The 19,005-nt window shown below is 56.8% G+C and overlaps 4 protein-coding genes across 4 annotated transcripts; 3 read left to right on the forward strand and 1 right to left on the reverse strand.

Moving 5' to 3' along the window:
• Positions 1 to 132: 132 nt before the first annotated feature.
• On the forward strand, positions 133 to 3,507 carry MFIFM68171_00629 (C2H2 finger domain-containing protein; the record flags this gene model as incomplete). The annotated part of the gene is made up of 1 exon (XM_071056051.1): positions 133 to 3,507. The coding sequence occupies one exon, from the start codon at positions 133 to 135 to the stop codon at positions 3,505 to 3,507; it is 3,375 nt and encodes a 1,124-aa protein (XP_070912152.1).
• A 2,448-nt stretch (positions 3,508 to 5,955) lies between these two features.
• On the forward strand, positions 5,956 to 8,423 carry MFIFM68171_00630 (Transient receptor potential ion channel; the record flags this gene model as incomplete). The annotated part of the gene is made up of 3 exons (XM_071056052.1): positions 5,956 to 6,268; positions 6,328 to 7,905; positions 7,960 to 8,423. 3 exons carry the CDS (start codon positions 5,956 to 5,958, stop codon positions 8,421 to 8,423), a joined length of 2,355 nt encoding a protein of 784 aa, XP_070912153.1.
• Positions 8,424 to 9,086: 663 nt separating this feature from the next.
• PPE1 (Protein phosphatase methylesterase 1) lies at positions 9,087 to 10,710 on the forward strand (the record flags this gene model as incomplete). Its single annotated transcript, XM_071056053.1, has 3 exons — positions 9,087 to 9,322; positions 9,378 to 10,462; positions 10,544 to 10,710. The coding sequence occupies 3 exons, from the start codon at positions 9,087 to 9,089 to the stop codon at positions 10,708 to 10,710; spliced, it is 1,488 nt and encodes a 495-aa protein (XP_070912154.1).
• Positions 10,711 to 11,064: 354 nt separating this feature from the next.
• On the reverse strand, positions 11,065 to 12,503 carry dus2 (tRNA-dihydrouridine synthase 2; the record flags this gene model as incomplete). The annotated part of the gene is made up of 2 exons (XM_071056054.1): positions 11,065 to 12,200; positions 12,296 to 12,503. 2 exons carry the CDS (start codon positions 12,501 to 12,503, stop codon positions 11,065 to 11,067), a joined length of 1,344 nt encoding a protein of 447 aa, XP_070912155.1.
• Positions 12,504 to 19,005: the final 6,502 nt, after the last annotated feature.

Here is a 19,005-nt window from a genome sequence, read left to right on the forward strand (position 1 = left end):
GCTCCCCACGACCAGGACATCGGGAGCACCGCACCGCACCGCACCGCAACCGCAACCGCACCTAGCTCCTCCCCCTTCCCTGCGGACACAATATAATACCCGCACACCGGGCCACCTGGCTCCTCTGCAAACATGTCTTCGACTTACACCTTATACCCGCCGTCCGTCCCCGACTCCGCAACCCGCCGGGACAGGGCTGAGCAACCCCGCAGTGTCTCAACACAAGACGGCCTGCACCACATCTCGCCGTCCACTCCCGTCTACCGCGGCCACCTCGCCGCCTTCTCCCCCCAACTCCATAGCAACTCGGCCTCGCCGTCATTGAACACAAATACACCCGCCGAGTCCGTGTCGACCCTCAGCGTCCACTATCAGTCGAGCGAGTACAGCGAGGGCGACGACCCCTTCTTTGGTGTTAACTTCAACACGCTAGACGGTGCCTCCCCGTCCTTCCTAGACGAAGATATATTCTCGCCCGAGAGCACCGAGCCGCTCCCTAACCAGCTTGGCATCCGCGTTACGTCCACCGCTACACAGCATGTGCAGCAAGCGGCACCATACCTGCCGCTGAGCCCCGACAAGAGTCCTTCGTTGGGATCCCCCAAAGGAGAAAGGAGGGGCGAAGGAGTCGGGGGTGCTGTATTCCCAAACCTGTCTCCGACTTCAGTTGCCCCTGGCGACGTGTCGACGCTCACTCGACAGTCGAATCCCGTGCAGGAGAGCAATCAACCTGGCTTGCAACTGACGCCGAAGACGAGCAACAGTGGGGATTCCAGTGACGACGACCGCGCCTCGGCCGCCGCCATCATGCAGAGCCAAAGCCCTCGTGTCACCGTTTCGCACTGGGACAGGGACGACGGAGGAGGATTCGACCCGTTGAACTCTGAATCGCACATTCAACACAGCGTCCCGGCAATCACCGCGTCCCGCGACGATGCTGGTCGTTGGATTCCTGACCGGTCTACCGGGCAAAGCGGTCTGGCCCCTTCCATTCGTTCTGCTGCCGAAGTGGCAAGTCTAAACGAGCTGACCGCCGAGCGGAAACTGGATGAACGGAACCAAGAGGTCAAGGACTGGCTAGCAAGGTCGACAGTTCTACCACCTTCCTCTCTGCAGTCCCATGAGCAGCCGGCAGAGACCCCGCGCGATGGAGACGACAATATCCCCCAACGGGAGATCCCTATGGGCAACGAAACGGAGAATAACCCCGTGCCTGGCCAGACATACTACGCGGAGAATGGCGGCGAGCTGACCCATCAAGACCTGGAACTTATGCGCCGAGGACGCAACTGGGCTGATGCACCCCTCCCGTTCTCTATCTACCAGCCTGAACGTGGGCCCTATCAGCCACAAACGTCTCAAGCTGCCATGGAGAAATTCCAACGGATGTGCCGAGACAATGATTCCATCGTTTCTAGAGCAGCGACGTGGGGAACACGACGGTTCAGCTTGCCTAGTCTTGTCGACGCTGAAGTTGAAGTCGCTGGTAACTTTCTGAAGAAACTGTCGCTAAGCCAAAAGAGTCCCCGCCGGCCCAGTATCCTGGAAGGGCTGCGCGGTCTCGTCAGGAAGCCAAGCGCCAATATGGGCAAACGGTCTCGTGTGGACCATGATGATGCGAGCTCGCTCCAAACGGAGTCTTCAGCTGATCGGAAAGACAGCCAGTCCAAGCTCGCTCCCCCAAATCCTAACCCCGGGTGGTCAAGGAAGCAAAGCGTCCCAAGCATAAACACTGCGTTCGTGGACGTGGGAAGTAAGGTAGCGACCTTTGGTGCGGCCCATGCCCGGACTGGCTCAGTCAGTGCGACTCCCATCACTTCTCCTAGGAGCCCTCTCAACCTAAGCGTGAGGGGGCCACTCAATCGCTTACGGAGCAAATCAGAGAATCAGTCATCTAAGATCGTGGACCTGTGGAAAAAGAGTGGCGGACCTCCAGTCACGAATCTGGGAAACACCAAAGTATCCGCACCTGAGGCCGATGAGGACGAGGATGAAGAAGATGACCTGTTTGAGGATGGAGATGTGAGAGCTGAAGCAGACAAGCTCATCGATGACATCACGCCCAACTTTGCTGGGTTTCAAAAACACATATTGACGCTGAACCCGGACTTGAAGACTATGAACACCTACTTGGTCGACCGCATCGCTCATCACCAGTTAGTCCGGTACAAAGGACTCCTCAATTACAGGGTGAAGCATCTGCAGGCTGTCTCGGCCCAGAACTGCTCTTGCGGGACCATGTGTGTCGCAATGGGAGGTCGCGCCAACGTTCTGGACTCGAGGGGTGAGTCGCGCAGCCAAGATCCCCTATCTGCCACGTTTCACGGCTCGGACGGAGATATTACCCCACTGGAGGGAGCGATCAACCAGGAGAGCTTTCCGACAGACATCCCCATGCCGCCGACAAGTACATTGCCGGCGGAGTTTGAATGCCAGTTATGCTTCATGGCCAAGAAGTTCCAGAAGCCATCCGACTGGACGAAGCACGTACACGAGGATGTTCAACCCTTCACCTGTACATGGGAGCGTTGCCGAGAGCCCAAGATGTTCAAGAGGAAAGCCGACTGGGTCCGCCATGAAAATGAAGGCCACCGTCATCTGGAGTGGTGGACCTGCGACGTTGAGGACTGCCGCCACATCTGCTACCGGCGCGACAACTTCCTGCAGCATCTGGTGCGCGAGCACAAGTTCACAGAGCCCAAGGTGAAGACCAAGGCGGCCATAAAACGCGCGGGAACCATCGACCCAACCTGGGCAAAGGTGGAGCAATGTCACGAAGAGACAACCGCGCTGCCCCAGGATGAACCCTGCCGGTTCTGCGGCAAGACTTTCCCGACGTGGAAGAAGCTGACCGTCCACCTGGCGAAGCACATGGAGTCGATCAGTCTGCCCATCCTCCGGCTGGTTGCAAAGAAGGAGCTCGATGAATACACCATCATCAGCCCCGTCCAGGAGCCACCCCCTCGGCCGTTCCCGGCCACCTTCCCAATCAAGCGGGAGCAGCACTCATTCGACCATTCACCGACGATGCCTCAGGGACCGATGGCTCGCCAGCCGAGCCCGATGACCTACCCCAACCCGGCGCAGCAACCGCAGCCGATCATGTACCCGATCCCTCCTCCCGGGTACGCCGGGGGTCTCTACAATCCCGGCTTCGACGGCCTCTCCCACGGATTGCCCCAAGCGTCCATGAACATGCAGTCCATGGGGCACCCCGTCGGCAACAGCTTCCAGAGCCTCAACACGCCGACATACCCCAGTCTGCCGGTGACGTCGGGCGCGTACATGACGGCGCCGACGAACAGCTACATCTCGATGGGCCCCGAGACCGAGCCGTTCCCCGCGTTCAGCATGGACGCGCTGGGAATGCAGGATCCGGGTCCGATGGCGTACGGTGGCGGTGCCGGCGGCGGCCCGGGGCAGGAGCAGCAGTATACGCCGCAAGGGTCCGTGTCGCCTTACTCGCACTCGCCGCATCAGCCGCAAGGGGGGTTCTATCCCCAGTGAGCTGGCTGATGCCTGTTCAGCTTGTTTGGTGTTAAGTCGTTAGTTGTTGGAGTGATGGCTTGTGCGGCCTTGCCCCCGCCATTTCCCTTCCTGGTTGTCGGTTGTTGAGTACCTATACTTGATACCCCCACCCCGTTTATGTTTACAGCGCTTTTTTAGCGAGCGGTTGACGTTTGGATGTCTCTTTGCACTCTTGTTCTTGCTAGTAGGGACATTGGGTGGGCGTTTATTATACATTGGATCTGGTTGACTTCTGCTTTTGGTTGGATTTGTCATTTAATTATTTTTTTTTTTTTTATTTTCTTTTTTGCTTCATCTTCTCGTTAACGAACTACGGCCGAATCACGTTTGGAAGTCGGTGATTGATTGATGAGATGAAAGATTACGACCGGGGTCTGTTTATTTTGGACAGATGAGATATGTTTACGTTTTAGGGGGGTGTCTCGGGGCTCGCATTTAATAATAGACTCCGGCGTTTTTCATTTTTAATTTGGCTCACCGCGTCCCTGCACCGCCTACTTTTGCCATGTGGTCGATGCTTATTATTACTGTGTACACAAGGGCGATTGCTTCGCGGCGCTTTCGTCCGGTGGGAAGATGGGATGATGAACGGCGAGGGACCTGGTTCAATGCCGTCCTGCCTTATGCCGTTCACTTGGGTCGCTTAATCGCCCGGGGAGGCTGATATGAGATCCTGGAGTGCGGCACCAGCCCGGGAGTGGACATGCATAAAGTGGGCGATGCGGGCCGGAGGGGGAATGTTGTGTATAAAGAGGATCAGCATGAGCGGAGGGCTGAGTTCGCAAACTGGACGATACAGTGGAGAACGGAGAGAGGGCCCATTTTATGAATGGCTTCTCTCTTTGCTGGCTTGTTGTGGAGTTGCTCCTGTCGACGGGGAATTGGCTCTCGCTGGATTGGGAAGGATCCCTTGTATGATCTGCGTGCATAGCCTCCCCTCTCGCTTCCAGGTTGTGGCGCCCAGATGCATGAACATGAGGCACTTGGCGATTCTCGATGATGACGGAGTCTCTGTGTTTGTATTGTGCACACTTCCTTTAACGTGCGATTTTGGAGTTCACATCGGGGAAAGGATAAGAAAAGGAAAGAAAAAAAAATTCATGATCCGGTGACCTTTTTGCTCAAGTTCAGCTCGATAGCATGAGGTGAGGTGGGAAGAGATGGATGACTTTTAATGGTTTTGGGTCGGTTGACGGCTTTTGCTCGATTTCGTCTAAGTTAAAAGCTGAACGCGAGTGGCGGGGCGGGGCCTCCCCCCATTAGTTAACGCCAGCCCCAATGCCTCTCGAAGAGTCTAGATTCCAGAACGTTTGAGATGGAAGTCTCGCCGGCCTGGCCACTCCAGTCGTCATTGACAACGCGCGGCCCTGTTGATGTTCGCTGTCATCCGATACGGGTCTCGTTCGTCGAATCGAAGTTTCAAGTGTCGAAAGCAACCCTCGAGTGGCGACGTCACTAACAATTTCGAGGACGGACAGCCAATCGCCAGCCGCAGGGGTGCCCAATACGGAAGCAGGGGGTTGCTCGTTCAGCGCTCCCTTTGCCACTAATGTTTCAGACGACCGCTGCCGGGAAGCCCGTTCCTGGTAGGAGGGGACCGGCGTGCAAAGGAGCGGCGCCAAATGTCACAAGTTCCGCGACTCGCAGCATCCCGCAACGTCAGTTCTCCCTCTCCACCACTGAGGGCGCCGTGATCCCAGGCGACTGGAGATCTCCGTTTTGACCCATACAGCATTTCCCAATCAAGTGATCGGGATGGAATCGACTCGGTGGTGTGGACTGGTACGGGGTGCCTATGGGCGAAACGAAGTGCAAAGCAAGAATGCTGCAAGGGCAGCCCTCCGTCCACCAGCCCGGCCAGCCTCTGCCCATCTCCATTTTCGTTTCAGATACCCGCTGGGTCCCTTTCCTTTCTTTTCGTTTCGCTATCGTCTTCGTGCTTTATCTCGGGCCCCTGTCCTTTTTCTCTTCGGCCCTGGGTGGCTTTTCCATTTCCTTTTCTTGATGGCTTTTCCCGCACTGGCGGTACTAATCGGCTACCTCGTTCTTCCCTGACCTGAGCGAGTGCACACGTCTCCATCCCCCTTGAAGGGGCAACTTATTACCTTTCCGTTCTCCACTTCCATACGTTCCGGGTTGATCCTCGGCCGTGTTGATCTCTTTGGGCGTCGTCTGTCTTTCCTTTCCTAATCCTTGTCTCCTTTATATTTCGACCGGTTCGAGAACCCTTCGTTTTCTCCCCATGTTATAGACGAGCCGAGACCCGGGCAGATTGGGCTACCGAAAACGGCGAGCCCGCGACGGATTGTGCGGGAATACCAAGAGAAGGAAATTAGAAAGAGAACTGGTCAGGGAGGGTTTGTTGGAGGAAACCGAAGCCCCGAGCCATCGACAATCAACATCAAAACGCGGGGGAGTTACGCGGCAATGGGATGTTTGAAAGGGCGGCTCCTTAGGGCCGCCTTGGTCGGGGCGGTTCTGGCGAACGGGGCCCTGGCCGTGGACATCCTCGAGACGGTGGGCTTCAGCAATTGCAACACAAACACGGAAATCGCGGTGCAGAGGGTGGATATCAAGTACAACAACGACAACAAGACGGTTTCGTTCGACGTGGCTGGGACGAGCACCGGGATACAAAATGTGACGGCCGTTCTCAGCGTCACGGCATACGGCCAGGATATCTACTCCAACGCGTTTGATCCCTGCGATCCGGGAACATTCGTCGACCAGCTCTGCCCTGGTAGGTCTTCCTACGGGCCAACCTCCGCCCTCCTTGTTCAATGGCTGATGTTTTTTTAGTTCCTGCAGGTAGTTTCTCAGCGCGGGGATTACAAAAGATCCCCGACGAGTTCGCCAGTCTAGTGCCGTCGATAGCATTCCAAATCCCAGACATCGCGGCGATGGCCACCCTAGAGCTGATCTCTCGAGAGTCTGGCGGGAAGGTCGCATGCATCCAGTCTCAAGTAACAAACGGCAAGACGGCTAGCGTGCCGGCAGTATCGTATGTGGCCGCCGGCGTAGCGGGGGCTGCTTTGATCCTGAGTGGTGTCTCGGCGATGGGTGCGGCCTTTGCGGGGGGCAGCGCTGCCGCCGGTGGAAGCTCGGCTGCCGGTGGCATGGGCACTCTCAGCCCCAGCTTTACCGAAGTGATTGGCTGGTTCCAAGGCATGGCCATGAACGGTATGCTGTCAGTCAACTACCCTCCCGTCTACCGAAGCTTCGCCAAGAACTTTGGTTTCTCGGCCGGACTGGTTCAGTGGACACAGCTCCAGATGTCCATCGACAGCTTCCGTGCCGCCACTGGAGGCAACCTCACAGAAAACAGCGTCGAGTTCCTGAGGAACGCTACTCTCGTCTTTCCCGGCGGTACTACGCAGACGAACGGGCCCGCGTCAGTCAAGAGGGCGATCGACCAATTCGTCCGGCTCGCCGCGCGGCAGATCGAGACGAACGTGAACGGAACCGACAACCCGGCCGCGCCGCAAGACGCAACGAGCGGTATCCGCATGGCTGTCTCCGGTATCCAGGCATATGCAGAGCAGCTCAGCATTCCCTCGGGCAACACGTTCATGACGGTGCTCCTGATCGTGGCCATCGTCATCGTAGCCATCGTTGTGGGTGTCTTGCTCGTCAAGATCGTTTTGGAATTCTGGGCTTTGTTCGGCAGCTTCCCAGTGGCACTGACTGGCTTCCGCAAACATTACTGGGGTTCTATCGCGCGAGCCATCACCAACTTGATCCTGCTCCTCTACGGCGTGTGGGTCCTGTACTGCGTCTTCCAGTTCACGCAGGGAGACTCTTGGGCGGCCAAGACGTTGGCCGGTGTCACGCTCGCCATCTTCACGGCCATCCTAGCCTTCTTTTCGTGGAAGATCTGGCGCACGGCCCGGAAGCTCAAGAAGATGGAGGGCGACATCGGCGCCTTGTACGAGGACAAGAGCATCTGGGTCAAGTACAGCCTCTTCTACGAGTCGTACCGCCGTAACTACTGGTGGATCTTTGTGCCGACCATCATCTACATGTTCGCCAAGGGCTGCGTTCTCGCAGCGGCGGATGGCCACGGGATGGTACAAACGTCGGCGCAGCTAATCATCGAGGGCGTCATGCTCGCCCTCCTGGTCTGGAGCCGCCCGTTCGAGCGTCGCTCGGGCAACATTATCAACATCACCATCCAGGCGGTCCGGGTGTTGTCGGTCGTGTGCATCCTGGTCTTCGTGGAGCAGTTCGGCATTGCCCAGACGACACAAACGGTGACGGGCGTGGTCCTCATTGCGGTGCAGTCGGCGCTGACGGGAATCCTGGCCATCCTGATTGCTTGGAATGCCATCATCGCGTGTTGCAAGGAGAACCCGCACCGCAAGCGCCGGAAGGAGATGGGTAAGCGCCCTTTTGACAACTGATAAACGCCACCGCATGCTAACGGCCGTACAGAAAAGATGCAGCGCGACACCCTCACTCCCCTAGATGCGCGCAATTCGCTCCTGCTGGACGGCTCAAAGCCGGCGTCTTTGAGCGTATCCGAGTCGCTCTCCCTCTCCAAGACGGGTTTCGCCGCAGAAACCAAAGAGATTCCTCGGTCAACATCTCCCCAGCGGTACTCGCAAACGGGCTCGAATCCAATGTTTTCGGCCCGGCCCCCGAGCGGCAGCTCGTTCCGGCCGCTCATGCCCAGCACGTCTCTGCCAGGACCCAACTCGAGCCGCGAGAACCTGGTGCTAGGGGCAGCTCCGTTCGACGATGGCACCACGCGCGAGCCAACGGTGCCGGATGTAGGTGGCGGTGGCTTTTCAAATGGCGGGTTTTCTGGCGGCTACGGTGCGCAGGGCCCGGGTTGGCAGCCTGGGTACGGCCAGAGTGGCGGTAGCTACGGTTACCGTGGATATGGTGGCTACTGACAGCCTAGGGTGTTGTGCCGATGCCAGGGTGTGGAGTGGCCCTGGCCTATACTTTTACTCCATCTCACTGATTCACTTATACGCAATTCAATATCCCTTTGTATGTATGTAACATAGCGTATATGAAACAAAACAGGCATTAGGAAAAACAGCGGGCAGTAGCAATAATAACATTCAACACCAGTGTCATTACGACTTGGCACAATCACTACCGTGGTGCCTTGGTTATAGTCGTGACAGTTGAACCAGGTCAACTGGCTCTTAGCCGCCATAGTGCGGTCCCGTGGAATCCACACGGTCCCGGCGGCTGCTTTGCGTGAGAACCTTGTACTGTACCCCGCCCTCACTGCAACAGCGGGAAGACAACCAATGACCTCACCCAAGTCGCTAGGCACAGCGACTCCAATGCAATCCATCGCAACCAGCATTGGTGCTACAGGCTAGTCGCATCTCGCGGCATCTTTATTTGTCTAACACTTACACAACTACACAGTGGGATGTCATGTGTTTTGTCTCTTTACCGAGCTTGTATCTGCGTTTCTCCTGTCACTTGGGTCGGCACACCAAGACAACCGGGACACAACTGAATGAGTGACCAGACGATGAACGAACTCATTGTATAAATGCTTTAACCGTTAGTCCATCTTGGAAGTCCCACAGAACATGAGTGATCTCCAAAAGAAGTGGGCAAAGGCGAGACTCAGTAACACCGCGGCGATGCATGCCATGGCGCCGCCCCCGACGCTGCCCGAGTTCAACGAGCTCGACGAGGACCGCTACAACTCGGCCTCGGTGCCCAACACCCCGCAGGACGACGACTCGTCGTCAGCCTCATCAGTTTCGTCCACGGGTACTGTGATACCCTCACCCGGCCGAGCGCTATTTGCGCGTCCACAGGGGTATGCACCCTTTTTGGCTCCCAACGGCCGCATCAAACACTAACAAGTACCGCAGCTTCCAAGGAGGTCGCTCCCTCGACCCAATTCCCTGGACGACCTACTTTGAGCGCGAGCTCTTCCTCCCGTCAGTGGACGGCACCATCACCTACCATGCATACCTCACCTCGCCCGCACCCCCCGCCGCACCGGGAAAGGCCGGCGGACCCCTCTTCGTCACGCACCACGGCGCCGGCTCGTCAGGCCTCTCCTTCGCCGTCCTCAGCGCAGAGATCAGAAAGCGCCTCCCCGCGGCAGGGATCCTGTCACTTGACGCCCGCGGACACGGACTCACCTCCACCACTTCTTCCTCTTTAGACCGGGAAACCCAAGAAGAGGAAAACGAAACCCCAGACCTCACCCTTCCCACCCTCGCCTCGGACCTCCTCGCCGTCTTAACTCTCACCAAGTCCGCCATGCACTGGACCACTCTCCCACCCGTCATCCTAATAGGGCACTCCCTCGGCGGAGCCGTCGTGACCGAGCTTGCGTCCCTCCTATCCTCCTCGTCGTCGTCATCCCGCAACCTTGGTAACACCAGCACCAGCACCAGCACCAACACCAGCACTGGCACTGGCACTGACACTGGCACTGGCACTGACACTGGCACTGGCACAACAGACGTCGACCTCCTGGGCTACGCCGTCCTCGACGTGGTCGAGGGCTCGGCCATGGACGCGCTGCAGAGCATGCAGGCGTACCTCGCGACGCGCCCGAGCGGGTTCGACTCGCTGCGCGACGCCGTCGAGTGGCACGTGCGGTCGAGGACGGTGCGGAACGCCGTCAGCGCCCGCGCCAGCGTACCCGGCTTGCTGGTTCACCACCCCCCCGTTCCCGCTTCTGCTTCGGGTGCCGCTGCCGCTGCTGTTCAGGAGAATGCGGATGGTGGCGGGGATGGTAATGGCGAAGGCGGCGTTGGGGGTATGGGGAGGGGGAGGATGAAGGCGTGGCGATGGAGGACGGACCTCGCGCGGACGCAGCCGTTCTGGGAGGGGTGGTTTGTGGGGTTGAGTAAGAAGTTCTTGAGTGGGAGGGGCGGCAAGTTGCTGTTGCTTGCTGGGACGGATCGGTTGGATACCGAGCTGACCATTGGGCAGATGCAGGGTGCGTTCTCTTCTCGGCGTTCTTCCCCCCTCTTCCCTCCTGCGTTCGGACTGGCAGACTGACTCACGGTTGACTTGCCAGGTAAATATGCGCTACAAGTATTTCCCGAGGCGGGGCACTTTATACATGAAGATCTGCCGGAGAAGACGGCGATTACGCTTGTAGACTTTTATCGGCGCAATGACCGGAGTGCGCTGGTGCTGCCACCAAAGGTGTCGGAGTTGCTGGCGCAAGGAAAGAAGGTGTGATAAATAGAGTGACGTTGCGTAGAGGATCGGATCTGGGGCATCTACCCATGAGGCGTAGTACATGGTTGCATGAGCAGTAACTAGCCGTACCTCGAGATACCACCTATCGTTCGCAAATTGCCCCACAGACATTGTCCATTTGCCAGTCCAATGTGACGTGTATGTATCAATGCTTCCCAATCAGCCTTTGATGGCCCCCTATCTAGTAGTTTTACCCGTCTCGCGCGCCAGGATATCGTTGCCAAGCCAGAGCCCCTGAAGATGCTTGGTCTAATTCCCAAACGCCATGCCTGGACCAACCGGTCTTGTATGCCACAAATGATCAACGGAAAATGGAAAAAAAATAGGGCCTACTCAAACCGCGAGAGCGGTAGCAGCAGCAGCAGCAGAAACAGGAGCCGCGGGAGGAGCATGCTCTGCCATACCCTCGGCTGACCGTTTCCCGGATTCGCCATCAGCCTCCTCTCCCTCCCTCTTTCTCTTTTTCGACTCCTTGTGGCCATTATCACCCCCCTTCGGTTGGGGTGCTGCCGGCCCCTTCCCCTTCTTCACCTGCTTCACCTCAAACTCCCCCAGCGCTTGCAGCCGATCCATCTCCCTCGCCTTCTGCCTCATCTCCTCATCAAACCCAAACGCCTCCACAACCTGGACATGTGACCGGCACTTCATCAGCTCCTTGTAGACCGGCTGCTTCCCGGGCACCATCTGCGCGAGCAGGTACTTTGTGTTATGGAACCTATTCTCCACCTCCATCGCCGTCCGCACGTAGCGCTCCGTCACTGCCTGCCAGCCGTCCAAGGCGCCGCTCCGGAAACAGCTGGGGTTCTTCTCGGCCGCCGTCGCGATCATGGCGCCGTCGACGCCAAACTCGCTCACCAAGGCGTCGGCCTGGTCGCGCGACTCGACGTCCCCGTTCATCAGGCACGCCACGCCCGCCTCGCGGCACACGTCGGCGATCATGCGCAGCTGGCCCCGGATGGCCCTCTCGCGCGGCCGCATCGGCGTGGTCCGGCAGTGCACCGTCAGGCCCGTGATGCCCGTGGCGACGAGGCGGCGGACGAGGGCCTCGGTCTCGGGCGGCGTCTCGAGCAGGCGGATCTTGACGCTGATGCCGACGCCGAACGCGGGCGTCACGTCGCGCACGAGCGCCTCGAGGATCCCCGCGAGCTTGTCGGGCGTCCTGAGCAGCGCCGCCCCCATCCCGCCCGAGATGCTGAACGGCTTCGGGCAGCCCGCGTTGACGTCGATCCCCGCCACGTCCGCCGCCACGAAGCGGGCCGCCGCCACCGCGCGCGCCGCGTCCGACGTCCCGAGCTGGAAGATGAGCTTCCCCTTCTCGCGGACCGGGTCCAGGCGGTAGATTACGTTCTCTTGCTGCGGGGACGCGGTGCTGTGCGGGTTGGAGGGGACGCGCGTGTACTCGATCATGTTTGTGCGCGGGTTGATGCGCCGCGTTGCGCCGATGAGGGAGTAGTCGACTGTCTCGGGGCCTGGTGGGGTGTGTGGAAGCGGCGGGGGTTAGTTTGGGTGCCGTGGTAGACGATACGTCCATGTTGGAGAGGGGAAGGTGGAAGGTGGAACGCACCCCATACCAAATCGGCGCCGTAGTGTAGCGCTAACAGGCGCGATGGGAGCTCGCCGGAGCGCACCATGGGCGCGAGAACCAGCTTGCCGCGGTAGTCGACGCCACGGGGAGGGATGGGGACTTTGGGGGCGGTGGTTGCGGGAGTAGTCGCCGTCGCCGCCGTCGCCGCCGCCGTCGCGGTGGCTGCTGCATCCTCGGAGCTCGCCATAATGGTGCGTATCCCCCGTAGCAAGCAGGGGAGCCGAAACATTGGCAAGCGTTGGGAACGCTCAAGCTTGGGAGGGGTTCGAGGATGGCCTGGGCCGAGTCAAAAATTCCCAATCGCATCGGAGCGGAAATGGATCTGGCCATACCGTGTTAATTCGTCTGATAACGTAATGCATACGGTATCACGTATGTGGTAACGTATTTGATAAGCGAGTGACCCAGACAAGCGAATGACCCACCTCCTTTGCAACGCGACACCCTTGCGCTCAACAACAATTTACCTCAATAATTGAAGATGCCTTCCAATTCAAACGAAGCCCATATCATCTTAGCCCTCCAGGCGCTTCAAAACGATAAGAATCTAAGCGAACGAGCTGCAGCTAAGATCTATGGAGTCGACCGGAGGACCCTAGGGCGTCGACGCGCTGGCCGGCCTGCACGACGCGATATTCCAGCCAACTCACGCAACCTGACAGATTTGGAAGAGCAGACGATAGTTCAGTACGTAGTTGAGCTATATACTCACGCATTTCCTCCTAGACTAGGCGGTGTGGAAGATATGGCCAACCATCTGCTACGCGAACGCGACGCGCCCCCTGTCGGCAAACGCTGGGCACATAACTTCGTCAAACACCAGCCAGAGCTCTGTACACGTTATTCGCGTAGATACGACTACCAGAGGGCCAAGTACGAGGATCCAAAAGTTATTAGCGAGTGGTGTGCCCTCGTACAGAACATCAAGGCCAAATACGGTATTGTAGATGACGATATCTACAACTTCGACGAGACTAGGTTCATGATGGGCATCATCTTCCCGGGTATGATAGTTACAACCTCGGATGGCCGTAGCAAGGCCAAGCTAGCCCAGCCTGGCAACCGCGAATGGGTAACGGTGATCCAGGTGGCCCTCCTTCAGGCAGAGGTCTCTTCGCTCCGCAAGGCCAACGAGGCACTAAGCAAGCGCCGGAGAGCTAAAAAAAACACGTGTGCAGCTTGGAGGATCACTTACTGTACAGGGTGTACAGGAGGCACTAGGCCAGGGGGCTATAGGTGGGGAAGGAGTGCAAGAAATGCAGGCGGATAGTGGTAGTGTAGAGGGCGGTTGTTCGAAGGTTCGGTGTTGTAGTGTGTGCGGCAAGCTTGGCCATAATGCCCGCACTTGCTAGGAGGCTGCAGAATCATCTGATTTAGCTGTTTCTGATGTAATTATCGTTGGTTCCTAGTGTTGTTGTGTGGCAATTGAAGATAGTTGTTATAGGGTAGTAGGAGGTGGGTCATTCGCTTGTCTGGGTCACTCGCTTATCAAATACGTTATGGTAATCTAGTAGTGTAATATGCAGAAAATCTTGGTCTTCCTATGCGATACCCTACATTGATGAGCTCTATGAAGTTATCTAACCACGGAAGTGCTGGGATCTGCTTCATACACTACCTTACTCTCTGGACCGTGGGCTCGGCTTTGTTCAAGCTCCGTTCCGACCAGCAGCCGTGATCTGCAGGGGCGTCACTGAGCATGGTTAATGTGTTTTGATTTGTACGCTAAGTTCCGGCCGACTAAGAGTAATCTCCATAAGCTAATGTTGAACTTTTGTCCCGTGTTACGTGCCTTATATGCACTTCCTGTGAGTCTTGATATAAGCTATATTCCAATATGGATATCGTGACCCTAAATGTAGGATACAACCTTAGCCCTCTAAGTTCCGGCATCTAGGTGTATAGCAATAACTATAGACGTATGGTACGCGCTATGATTAGTAATAGGCAATTGGCAACTGATTTGGGAAGTTGCGATGCACTGTGCCTGTGAGTTTGTGATTGTGTTGTACGGGGGATTTCATCGGGACACTCAGGCCAAAACCTCCGACGGACAACGGCTCTACCCTTGTGGGAAGGGCCCTTACAAGATTCACGGGACCTCCTCATCACGCGCCAAAACACGGTAGCGTGTTCCCTCGTGTAGGCGGCATTCCGGTCGTCCCCCGTTCCCCCTTTAGGAGTTCCCTAGGGTTATCTGTGATCCTAGCGGCTTCTATTACCATTCAGCAGGGATCTTGTAGTTGTTGCAAAAACTTGGTGGCTGACGGGAATCTGGTGTTACTGGGACGAATGTCCCAAAGCGAATCGAGCTAAGTTTTCCCAGCCTGGCAAGTCAACAACTGGAGGGTTGTGTTCGTCTGCTGATCACTTCTTGGCCGCCCCTCGAGTCCCGGACCTGCGAGGTCAGTTCTCAAACTTGTCTCGAACTGACATTGTGGCTCCCGAATCGATGTTCGAGTATATATAGAGTCCGTGATCGACTCGGATGAAGGAATGCAACGCTTCACCCCTAGCGACCTAAATCCGAAGGCAGACATTTGTAAAGGTCTCGTGGTGAAGGTCGATGGCATGCAAGTCCGCTTAGAAAGCAACTACCAGGTCCCACCCTGTTATGTGTCTTGCGGGTCCAAGCCCATAGACCTCGCGCTAAAAAGATTTGATGCTATACAGGTTCTGCTTGCCTATCTCCATATAACCCTCCTCTGCGGTCACTGGCAAATCGGCCTAGTTCACTACTCATTGCACGAGTATATGCCCGAAGAGTCATCCGGAAGAACTCGTATCATAACCCGGGACTGAACCGGCCAGAGTACGGCTCACTTACTTAACCTTCCACGAGTGTAGAAGAGGTCCCTGCCGCGAGGGAGAGTCTCGAGCGACAACTGTAAAATTATCACTTCCTTGACTACGTCTCTCGCTACTGAGGACCTCACTTCAGTAAAAGCCAGGATCATGACGAAATAAACTGCTTTTCGAGGCTTGCTATGAGATTCTAGGAGGCTATCTTCTTCCATCCAAGTTCTACAAGCCCTACCACCGAGCGAAGAGGTGGTATGACTGGTTCCCGAACCCCAATCTTTCCGTTATATGTCGCAGCCTACTTGGGTTTGGACAAGGTCGTGACCATGATTATTTGAAAAGAGAGCTCGACGTCAACAAAGAGAGACAGCGATCGAGCAACCGCCTTACAGTTGGCATCCAGGAACGGCCATGTCCGAGCCGTACGGCTGCTGCTTGACAAGTCAGCCGGCATCGACGTGGCTGACCACCGCGGCCAGACAGCCATGGCTTGGGGGAGCCGGAGCGGTCACAGCAATATTGTAGAACTCCGTCTTGAACACGGAGCAAAGGTACTGGAGAAGGATAATGAAGGATGGACGGCTTTTGACTGGGCCACCATGGGCGGACCCCAACGCTGGAGATAAAAATTGATAATGCCCCGCCTCACTGGGCAATCGCATGTCCATGGATCGTACGGCTGAGAAAAAGTTGACTAGGAGTAGCGTTGTGTTGCAGCTTGCGGTTGGCTGTCAATAGCGGGCATGTTGAGAGGGTTCTCACGTTCTTGGAGAATGCGCTGACGTTGAAGCCGACGACGCTGTCGGGGGTAGTACCACTTAGACCCTGGTGGCATGTGGCGATCATGGAGGCGTGTACGAACGCTCTTGGAGAACGGAGCCGATGTCAACAAGGCGGACCGAACTAGGCGGGCCGCGTTAGTTTATGCAGCTACTGCGACAATATGGGTTTGGCCCAGCTGCTCGTCGAGAATGGCGCACATGCCGAGGCCAGGACTCACGGATGGACAGCTTTGCTCATCGCAGCAGAAGATAGGGTCCCGCTCACTGCGGAGTATCTACTTCGATGACGAGCCAACACAACGCCGGGGACTATCACAGCTGGGGAGCGCTGCACTGGGCTGCCCCAAACGACGACACAACTTGGGGCGCCCGGTTCTCCGCAAAAGTGCCGACATCAACGCGAGGGACCGTTGGGGCAAGATGCCGCTGATCTGTGTATTGAAAGCCGGGGCCTATGCAGTAGCAAAGTTCCCGCGAGAATTTGGGGCCGGCGACATGTTGGCCGGCCCTGAGGAGACCACAGCGCTTCATGTGAAGTAGCTGCTTTTGTTGGCGATAGGCCAGCTGCATGGGGGGGGGTTGACTGCAACGCCGCCGCTCAGAGCGGCTTGACGCCACTCAAGATTGCGGCTTGCATGGGATACGCGCTGGTCGCCAAGGTGTTGCTGGACGGAGCCCTGGTGCTTTAGAGGGAACTCGGTGACGCATTAAAAGGCACATAAGCCGGGGAGGTCATGATGGCCATTAGGAGGCGTGGACGAGCCGCTGTGTAGCATCATGGGGGGAGTTCCAGCGAAGAGCAACTGGCTACCATGGGCGGAAGCACTACGGTATTAGGTTTCCTAAAAGCGTGGAGGGATCAGTCGCGCAGTGGAAAACGAATCCGAAGCTTGTGATATCGCGGCTTGCTGATGGCGTTTTGGTATGTTTGGCTTTTGCTGGGCCATAGGGCCGGAATTGGCTTTCTTTCATCTACCAATATCGGGACTGTAGTTGCCAACCCATTCCCCGTTATCTCGTCCTGAAAAGGGGTTGTGCACCTCGTTGTGTAATCAACAGCTCCTCAAGGTTATCCTGGCAAGAGTGTCCTCGCAAACTGCTCTTGCCTACGAGGGGAACTCGCGGTGGCCCATGTCGACAGCCGGCTTTAAGTATGCTCGGAGGATGTGTGAGCGAAACCGGCTGAGGCCCGGGTTGGGGGTGATGTGCAACGTGCAGATCTTCAGGTCCCTAGACTTCCTCTCAGGTTGGATGCTGCTGGACACTGCGGTGTTGAACGAAGAGCAAGACTACATGATCGCTACACGCGAGGCCAGTAATAGAAGCTGGATTAACATGTAAGATGGTCCGTAAAAAAAGCTAACAACCATCACCACTGCCAGGTATCAGTAGCAGTTCAAATCCAGGCAGGGCAAGGTAGGCGTTGCGGGACAGCGCGCTCCCTACTGGTAGCTGGTTCTCATCATTACGACTCTCTCGAGAACAAATCCCTTTCCAATGCCTGTGTCGGGGTGCGTGCCACCTGTGTCGTCATTTCCCTTTGTTGTCTCATTGCTAGGAACCGGCTGGACCCATAGGGTTGGCCAAAGAAGGACCCGGGAGACGATGAATGTTACCGAGGCCGATCGCGTTTCGGAAGCTGTTTCCTCAGACTTTTGGCGGCAAGTGCCGGCCTAACGGACATGGCCGGAAGGACGATTGGTCAAGCCGGAACTGGGCGGCATGAGCCGGTACTAAACCCCGGACCGCATGCGCAGGCGTTGCCGTCGCTTTGTTTTTGTCTTATTTTCGAGATGCCCGAGTTTTGGCAAGGCAGCTTGGGCTGCCTCCCAGAATGTCGGTGGGGAAGAAAGGAGCGAAAAAAAAAAAAAAAAAAAAAAAAAACACTTTGCCCTACCGCAGACTGGGTCTTTACATTGGCGCCTGTGACATGGGCGTCGTTCATGTCCCTTTCATCTGAAGATAAAACATGGCAACCAGCCAATCCCGTCGTGGCTTCAAGGGCCTTTGAATCGGCTGCCGGGGTCAAAGTCGAGATCGTCATGGGCCATCTGACCCGCCTTTCAGGGTTCAATTATCCCAACGGGCTTCCTCTGGGGAGGGGTGCGGGTGAGTGATGGAGAATCCGAAATGGAGACGAGATGGACAGTGGCAAGTACTGTGCGTAATCACAGGAGCCCCAGGCAAAAAGGAGAGGGAGGCGACAAAACCCGGTCCAGGTCTACGGTTAGGGCCCGGTGAGGCAAAAGGAGGGGTTTGTTCCCGTATAACCCTTTTCAATATGTGGGGTATTATCACCAAACGGTCCAAGGGCTGACCTTGTTTCTGCGGCTTGGAAACACGAGGAGAAGGTGGCATTGCAGTCGGCCATGCCTTTTAACGTTATCGATAATCGACTGCCGTCCGAGGTGCCCCAGCGATCTGGGGTGATCGCTTTTGCTTTGCTGGTTACTTTGGGTTGGTGCTGTGTAAGCAGCAGTCGGCCAGGGGCAAGCTGTCAAGGCGCGGAAAAAGCCATGCCGGAGACACCGTTTCTTGCCTTGGCATTTTCTGTTCTATCGCGGATGGCCGCTTCGTCCGTAGTTTCGAGAGTCGTGTAGTTTGGGATAGGATAAAACAAAACACAAAGGTTGAAACGTAGGAGAGAGCAACCGCGGCAAGCAGTCTCCAAATGCACTCAGCGTGGTATGTCTTTTAACTTGGCTTACCGTACGGCCAGCCATATCCCGGTGCGTGTCCGACCCGAGAAGCCTATTGACGCCGCCGAGAAGCATATCAATACGGCAAAGTCGAGGTGCCGTTGCCCGGCTTTCCCGTTTTGTCTCGCCCCCACTTGGATCCCTATGACGTAAGTGGCTTGCGGCCACTGACCCAAAAAAGAGGGGAAAGTCCCGACTTGCTTATGATGGGCTGAACGACCCTATTCGAGATCCGGAATGCAGAGTCGTCTGCTCTCTTGGTCCTGCCGATTCTGCTCTTTAGCGTACGAGCCCGGGGCCCGGCCGGACCGACAGGCAACTGCCCCGATACCCTACGTTAGCCGTTGGTGGGAAGATTTACCTTGAGATCGTGGCGAATTGGCACTGTGCGGTGAGCATCCATCCA

The sequence above is a fragment of the Madurella fahalii genome (assembly GCF_045866475.1).
Source record: "Madurella fahalii IFM 68171 DNA, scaffold_1, whole genome shotgun sequence".
Classification (NCBI taxonomy): domain Eukaryota; kingdom Fungi; phylum Ascomycota; class Sordariomycetes; order Sordariales; genus Madurella; species Madurella fahalii.